The sequence below is a fragment of the Dacryopinax primogenitus genome, assembly GCF_000292625.1.
Source record: "Dacryopinax primogenitus strain DJM-731 SS1 chromosome Unknown DACRYscaffold_13, whole genome shotgun sequence".
Lineage (NCBI taxonomy): Eukaryota > Fungi > Basidiomycota > Dacrymycetes > Dacrymycetales > Dacrymycetaceae > Dacryopinax > Dacryopinax primogenitus.
The window spans coordinates 418795-427069 of NW_024467210.1; the positions used below are offsets into that span (position 1 = coordinate 418795).

General features: G+C 47.8%; 2 protein-coding genes across 2 annotated transcripts; one reads left to right on the forward strand and one right to left on the reverse strand.

Annotated features, from left to right (window-relative positions):
- Positions 1-3796: 3796 nt before the first annotated feature.
- Positions 3797-5102, reverse strand: DACRYDRAFT_109018 (uncharacterized protein; the record flags this gene model as incomplete). Its single annotated transcript, XM_040768787.1, has 3 exons — positions 3797-4570; positions 4625-4795; positions 4860-5102. 3 exons carry the CDS (start codon positions 5100-5102, stop codon positions 3797-3799), a joined length of 1188 nt encoding a protein of 395 aa, XP_040627176.1.
- A 2301-nt stretch (positions 5103-7403) lies between these two features.
- On the forward strand, positions 7404-7925 carry DACRYDRAFT_109019 (uncharacterized protein; the record flags this gene model as incomplete). The annotated part of the gene is made up of 1 exon (XM_040768788.1): positions 7404-7925. The coding sequence occupies one exon, from the start codon at positions 7404-7406 to the stop codon at positions 7923-7925; it is 522 nt and encodes a 173-aa protein (XP_040627177.1).
- Between the last annotated feature and the right edge of the window lie 350 nt (positions 7926-8275).

Below are 8275 nucleotides of genomic sequence, written 5' to 3' on the forward strand. Positions count from 1 at the left end.
CCTCTCCCAAGGCTATCCATTTTCCCATAGGGCCTCCAATAAGGAGGCCTTTTCTACCAAGATCTAATAGGATCTTGAACTTCTTGCCAAAAGGCATACCTAGGATCACTTGGTATTTGTCAGTATTGACAACATCAAAGTAGTGTTCCACTACTCTGTTGCCAATGTTGATCTTGACATTAACACCATACTGGATCACAGTATGACTACCCCTACTCATCTGTTGTAGGGCAACTGGATTCTCCAGTTTGACATATTCCAAGCCATGGGCTTGGATAAAATCAGCCCAGATTGTATCAATCTCTGCACCACTGTCCAGCAGGGCAAACACAGGGTGCCTAGCAATGCTAATATAGCATTTGATGGGGGATAATGCTGCATTGTCCTGAAGAGGTTGCTCTCTTCCTAGATGGACAATGCCATCTCTTTGCCAGATCTCTGGCTTGACATCCTTTGCTGCTGCAAACTTACTATGAGCAGATACTGCTTGTACCACCAGTAAGCCAAAAGGCTTAATCAACATAACTTGCATATTAGCGGGTATAATGTCCTCCTCTAGGACATCTTCAACATCTTTGATGTTGGCGGAGTCATGCACTGGAGGATGATCAAACTCTTCATCCTCCAGGTTGTATTAGCCTGTATCATCCTCAGGATGAAGATTGCCAAACTCATCTTCTAGGCAAGCTCCTGTCAATATGGCATGCACACCATTGTCCTCAAGGATGTACTCAACCTTATCAATCCTCTCAGGTGCTGCAAGACATGCACACCTCTACATTGAGGGCAGGTATTTGCCCAATGACCAGACTTGGTACATATGTAACCATTCAGATCTCCCCCAGACTGGGGTTGTTTCAACTTATTGGTGATGGGAGGGACATTGTCCCTCTTGATTCCCCCAGATGTACTAGGGGTAGGAGGTCTCCTCCCATGGTTTACAGGTTTTGTATCTTTCTTGGGAGTTACTCCCCTCTCCATGGAAGCCCCCCTAGAAGGGCCAGCTCCTGGTCTAGGTGTTTCTGGGTGCCTAATCTCATATTGTATTGGATGATACAATTGGCTAGGATAAGGATATGTTTTCCTCACAGGTATTGAACTACCTGTTGTCATCCCTCTATAGGGGGACAAAGGTTTACACATATTTTTATATGCCTGCAACCCTCATGCCATGTCAAGTTGACTCAATGGCATGAGTAAACAACATGTCAAATATCCCCTTGTCTATGTCATGACCCAATTCAAGCACTTTGGTGCTTATCTCTTCATTCAACCCAAAGAGGAACCTCCTTTGAATTTGGAAGTTGTTAGGATGCTCATGCATCCTACTCATTATGGACATTAATTTGTCCTTATACACTTCAACAGTGTCTCATCCTTGCAACAAGGTGTCAAAAGCACCATATGCTTTCAATGTTTCTTCCACTGAGAAGAAGCAATTGTACAATCCCCAGATCATCTGGGAAAATGTCCATTGATCTCTAGGTGTGTTACCTAGATCAATGTTTTGCTCTACCCAACAGTGAGCTTCACCAGTCACATGTTGACTGCATAAGTGATTTGCCAATCACTAAAGTCAGGCCCGGTCATTCTGGCTGCCCAAAATGCACATACCAGCATCACAAGAAATTCTATGAATTTCTCCACATCTGATTCACCCCCATAGGAGGTTTCCAAAGCCTTAGGCTTCAATACCATCTTAGAAGATGGGATGTGGTTAATCACAGGCATCTGGGATGTCTGCAACCATTTGTCAACCCTCCACATAGGAGTGGTAGAGATTGTCGATCCTCCTTGAAGATTATCCTTGCTCCTAAACATAGGAGTGTTGTATGGTCCACAAGTAGTGGACTTTTGGTTCAAATTGTGGAACCATTGGACAGGTTCCCAAATGGGAACTTTGGTGTGTATGGATCCTCTTAGTCCAGATCAAAATGAACATTTGGAGTGGGCTCTTTCCTCATCTCCATACTGGGAGGGGTGGGAGGGATGCTTAGCAGGGTCTCTTCCAACTCTGTAGCATCCTTTAAGGATGCTCTTTCAGGATCTACCTTAGATCCTTCTTCCCCAGAAGGCATTTGTGAATGTGGTGAGCTAGGCAATATCTGCAATCCCATTCCAGATTGGAAGAGACTTGGTTGTGACTCAAAGCCATAGACCATGTCATTCATATGGAGACTCATCATCTTCCATCCCATTTCAGCATATATCTATATGCATTTGGGGTCCTGCCTGGCCATGGCCAGAACATTACGCTCTGCAATCAAGTGTTGCAAAGAGTCTGCAATGTCATGCATCCAGCTCAAATCTGCACAGGGATCTAATCAATCCCTTGTAGCAGTCAGACCTGCAATGATCTGACTATTGCTTCTATTGGAAGCACCATTGGCTGAGGAATCCTCATCCAATAACATATTGGAATCCTTAGTTTCCATTCACTCTCTATGAGCAGTGAGATCAGTTCTTTGATCTCCTTGCATGGGTTCCTGTTTCCCAGAAACCCATTCTGAACTATTTCCAGGTTCAGAAAAGCTCAAAGAGCCTGGCATGGTTGTGGGAGTATTGAGAGGGCTTACTATGCCCTTACACCCTCAATACATACACAGATCAAATGTATTACTATCTAGTAGCAATACAATATGTGTAGTAAAAGGATAGAGAGAAGGGTGGCCTACAGCCACCTGCTATGTGTCAGTCCTCTGGATGATCATGATTGCCTCACAGAGGCAATCCTACCTAAAAAGGTAAGTACAGGTTCATATATGGACCCTTACAAGTATCCACAATCCCAGATCCTGAGCCTTTAGGACTGACACCAGTCTTTCTGGGAGCAGGGTGTTCCGCCATTTTTTAGCTGGTCTCTGCAATACAGAGACTAGAACCTGACACAGAGTGTTTCTCACTCTATTCCTATATAAACTCCACTTGTTGGAGAAGTGTAAAAGAGTGAAAGGGCTTACAATGCCCTTATGCCTTCAGTACATACACTGATCAAATGTATTACTAGCTAGTAGCAATACATTACATGTAGTAAGAGGGATAGAGAGAAGGGTGGCCTACAGCCACCCACTATGTGTCAGTCCATGGACAATCATGATCACCTCGCATAGGCAATCCTACCTAAAAAGGTAAGTACAGGGTCATATATGGACCCTTACATGTTTGGACTGATCCAAAGAACAATGAGGTTGTGATTACAAATCTGTGATGGACAGCAGTCATGCAAGAACATGTACATGTAACAATGGGAATAATGGCAGAAGGTGGCAAATGTCATGAAAAAATGGGAAACAGTGGAATGTAATTCCAGCGCACCTTGTGGGCCTCATGCACCAATTCAGTGCAATGACCCATTTGTCAGCTCCAGTCCTTGTCAGCTTCAGTACCGATCCCATCCTTCTCTGATAATTGTGGAAAAAAAAATGGGTCCCTTCAGAAGCAGCACTGATGGCAGAAGGTAATGAGTGTCTGCGAAGGTGACAGTGACAGGCACCGCATGTTGACCTTCAAGGAGCCATTGTAAAAACAGGGATCTGATTATGGAACAACTACCTGGATTGCCCATGAAAATCCAACTTCATGAAATCGAACCTCGCACTTTCAGCTTTTCTCCTTTCGGCCCCACTAGCCCTTTACAGTTTTCCCTCCTTTCCCACAACCTGCCTCCATGAATAACAGTCACTTGCACAATTATGTAAGCGAACTAAGCGCTTGCAGTGTACAGCATCATGGTACGGTACACGCGAATCGATACATTGCATCGCGATAGACATGTGTGACAGAAAGTCAGGTTGGCTCAATGGAATGCAGTCTGTGCCTCAATGATCGCGTCGAGGGTTTGTGTATGCCCGGCACCGTCGGATGGTCCCCAAACCAAGTCAACAATGTATTTCCACTTATCCCCAACCCCTGTCCCTTGCATCCTCATCCCTGCCTTCTCCCAGAGTGTCGATGGAAGGATCGCTGCACTACCCCAGTCGACAATGGTGACTTGCAAGGCCCCGTCGCTCTTCCGCACCATGATGTTCTGAGGCCGCAAATCGCCGTGCACAAGGACCCGATCGTCGGTTCGGGGCAGCTTAGACACGATGAGATCAGCGCAATCTCGCGATCTGTATCGCGATTCGTAAAGATACGATGCCAGTAACGCGTGAAACTCGACGACGTTGCTGAATGCCCTTGGTGCGGAATCGCCGAACATCTGATTGCGATAGGGACCCCCGTGCAATTGACCAAGCGTGTCGTGGGGAAGCGGCAGGTGGTGGAGCTCCGCGAGATAGTGCTGGAGCAGACGGCTCACCTCGCCAAGCTCGTCGCACGTCATTCTGTCGATGCATGAGTCAAGCGTACGAGCCTGGATTTCCTCCATGCAAATCGAGGTGGACGAAAGGCTGATCAACCGAGGCACGGGTATTCGCTTCGTTTTCCCAACAAAACTCAGGATGTCAGCCTCCGCTTTGGCGAAAGGCATGTTCATCTTGTGCAGCGCACCCTCTTTTCTGACGACACGATGCATCAAACGAACATACAGAACACAATCCCTGACGGGGCTCGGCGCGGTCGTATCGATCTGCACGTCGGAATCAGTATCACGTTGGACAGCCCGGTAACAAGAATGACGTACTGGCCAAGGGTCGCAAGTCGCTCGGGCGGCCTGTGCTTGGCAGATTTGGTGATATGAGCCTATCACATCCGCCTGTGGACCACGGGGTGACGTTGCTAGAATGAGTGTGAGACGGAGAGAGGGGGGAGGACCGCCCTGGCTGGCGGCTGAGGTGAGATCAACTGTGATCGTCTACCGACGAGAAAGGTCGCAGGATGGGAGTAAGTATAGTGGCAAGCAAGGTCAGGGAATTTACCGAAGGTCTCCTCAGCTCCCCTCCCGCCGTCCGGCAAGGTTCCGATTTGAGCAGTAGCGGGAACCACTTGCTCGGCGCGATTGTGGCCCGTGCCAGCGTGGAGTGCCCGTCGTCGTTCGTGTTAGAAAATAATTCGAGCTCTAACCGCGCACCCAACTCGGGCACTCGGGAAGCATACACGAACAATTCTACGTCATCGTTCCAGTCACTGAGGCGGGCTCTCAGCAGTCCATCGGGCGCCATCGTCCCAATCAGGGATAATTTCTTTTGATTCTGCAAAGAAGTACAAAGCCAGCTGTCCGGCTTGGTGGTCAACATGGCAAAAAGTGGCCACAGTCATGGATAGTAACGCACATGGGTCCTGGCCGCAGAATGTCCTGAGCAGTACCCGCAATGTTGAGCGAGATATCACAGACAAGGAGGTGAAGGTCCGCGACATCAAGCGCGGTCGGGTCACAGTGCACGTAGCGTCGATATTGCCGGTGCGGCTGGTGACTCAGACGATTGACCACAGAATATAGCACGATGCTCAGCCAGTCGAGCAGAGGGTGGAGTAAACGATACAGCATCCTCATGGAGCAATGAGAGTGTATGAATCCTGGTATTTTTTTCCTGGCGCGACAACAAGACGGGAATGCAGGACAAAGGGGTCAACGGAGCGACGCGGCGCCACGTGGTGCGGCAGTGCTGGCTGATGACAGATAGCTGGGACCCCTAACACCGCAGCTGTCCGCAAACCCGTCAAAACCGTGGACCCTATATTTGAATCAGTGTGCAATAAGAAAGAGTTATCGACGGCAGTGGTGTCATCCCACTTTTTCCGAGGTTTGCCCACGTGAAAAATCAATTTCACACACATTGCCTCTGCATTGACACAGCTGCACATCTCCCCAAAAATGAGGTAATTCCTCTGATGACCCCTTTCGGGCACATCTTGCCTACAATGACCCCTTGGGCACAAATTCCCTAAATGACCCCAAATGCTGCCCCTAAGTAACCAAATAAGGAAAGTAGTGGCTGTGGCAGTAGAAGCACGTGCCTCCGGTCAATTCAACAACATGTTTTTCTGAATGTTTTGTTTTTAAGACAGACCTTTTTCAAAAGGCAAGCTGGTTGGTATTGCACATGGTATGCATTATTTTCAAGAACTGCTGTAAAAATCCTTTCCTTGCCATAAAAGTGCGGTGTTCTCTCACTGATGTTTACAATGATAAAAATCAGTGAATTATTATAAGAGGCATCCATGCAGAATTTACATATTGTAATATAACCAATTCAAAACAAAACAAAGCTTTGCAAATTAATTGTCAGAACACACTTTATAAACCAACATGAAGAGACCAGACCCTAGCACATCTTGAACTCCTACCACCACCTTCCTTAATTGGAAGGTCCCTGGTTGCTTAGGGCAGGCCTTAGGGTCATTTAGGGAATTTGCACCTGAGGGGTCATTGTAGGCAAGATGCACCCAAAAGGGGTCATCAGAGGAATTACCTCCCCCAAAAATAGGGGGGGCCTGGTTGTGTAACAACACCTAAACCAAAAACCCCTAACCTGACCTTAACCCCAAAATGATATAACCCTACATGAAATAAAACCTTTGATAGTAAAGTTAATAGCAATGGCAGCAGTATTAGTAAGAGTTATTATTAATTGTGATGCTGTTATTACTTTTATGAGAAGTATTAATAACACTAATATTGCTACAAGACTGGAGTAGTGTTGAGTTTCTTGGAAGTTTAGCCAGTTTTGTTCCAATATTTGATGCTATTACTATGAGATAAGAGTCTGCAGGCTCCCAGGCCCTATATGACCCATAGACAGAATCTCATCTCAACCACACAGCTGACCACATATTAGCTCATTGGCTATGTCTAGTCCAAGAGACATGCTTATGTGTCATGTCTTGCTAGCACAAATCTGCTTAAAAATGATACATGTGCTGCTCAGCTAACATGAATAAGTGGTTGATTTTTTGGGCATGGGCAAATCTGTCCATGATATTTATGATCTGGCATAACTGTGTTTGGCAGCACTGTTATGCTTCCTTGATCTGCAACAGGATAAAGTCCCTAGCCCCAAAGGGGCAGAGACCCTTGTATTCCGTAAAATCTGCCATTCCTCCGGTGTGCGGGTCCATAAACAGGAATTGGCTCCTGTGTGAACAAAAGGCCCTTCCTTCGTGCTTGTTCTCTGGCTTCTTCTGTCGTTCTCTTTTGGTAGCGCAGCCGATGCAACAAAAGTTCGTTCCTTGCCACACTGTACTCCTGCAACTCTTTGTCTGGCAGTCGCATGGCTGCAGCACGCACGGGACCCCTTTGTGGCCTCCCAACTCTGTTGTTATCATGCTGAGATCTCTGCGCATGCTAGTGCATAAATAGCTGGGCAATTTTCGAGAAACTTATCGACGTACCGTACCCCTCCCAATTGACCGCCCACCGGCATCACCGCCTGAAATTTCTCTCGGTATGTGCACCGTTTGTCTGTGCGCTTTCTGCTATGGACTGACATCCATCCCGCCAGAGATCCTGACGACGAGTTCCAATGGCCGGTCTTTTTAGCGCAGCCGTTATGAGCTTACTTCCCTCGCCACGACTTGGTGTCAAGCGGTGGGCCAACGAAAGAACCCGAATTCGAGAGCTGGTTCACTGGGTCGGAAATCAAATCGAAGAGCCCCAGAAACCCCTCGTTGTTTTGATCCGAGTCGAGGCCCCGCAATTGCAACCCCTTCACGCAGACACGGGGTACCATGTCTACATGGTCTGGGAGATGGGGCATATTCGGCAGGAGGACGGCATCTGCCGGCGAGTGGAGCGTCGTGTCCATTTGACGGGCAACGCCGGCAACTACGCTTACTTTGCGGACGACATTCGCGCTGCTGGGAATATATCCGCAGAACATCACTTCATCATCTTTGGGACCTTCACCCCTGAACAACGGCAACGCATCCTCTGGCTTGCTGAAAACGTCGACTTCAGTCCCAGATGGACGGTGAACACGTGCCGGACGTGGATGTGGCGCCTTCTGACCAGCATGGTGGCCCACGGGTTGATCTCTGATGAGTGACTTATCTTCTCAATCTGACGCCGCCATGGCTCCGTGTGTATGTTCCCGAGTAGGATACAGTGTGGGCGCATACTGTAGCGTGTGGCGTCTGTTGTCAATGTGTCAGACGCATATATATTGCTGGTATGCAACGCCTCCGTCCCCACGAGGGGTATTTATGCGGAAGTGGGGAAAGACAGATGGGGGGCGAAAAAGCATACTTCAATAGATGACCGATCTCTATGGTGACGGTGTATGGTTGTGGATGCAAAGTACAGGCGATGGATCATTAATTGAGGACATCACCAAACCTAACCCTATTCCATGTCAGATAACGACCCGCGCTTCTCTAACGTCGATGCCACGTATTC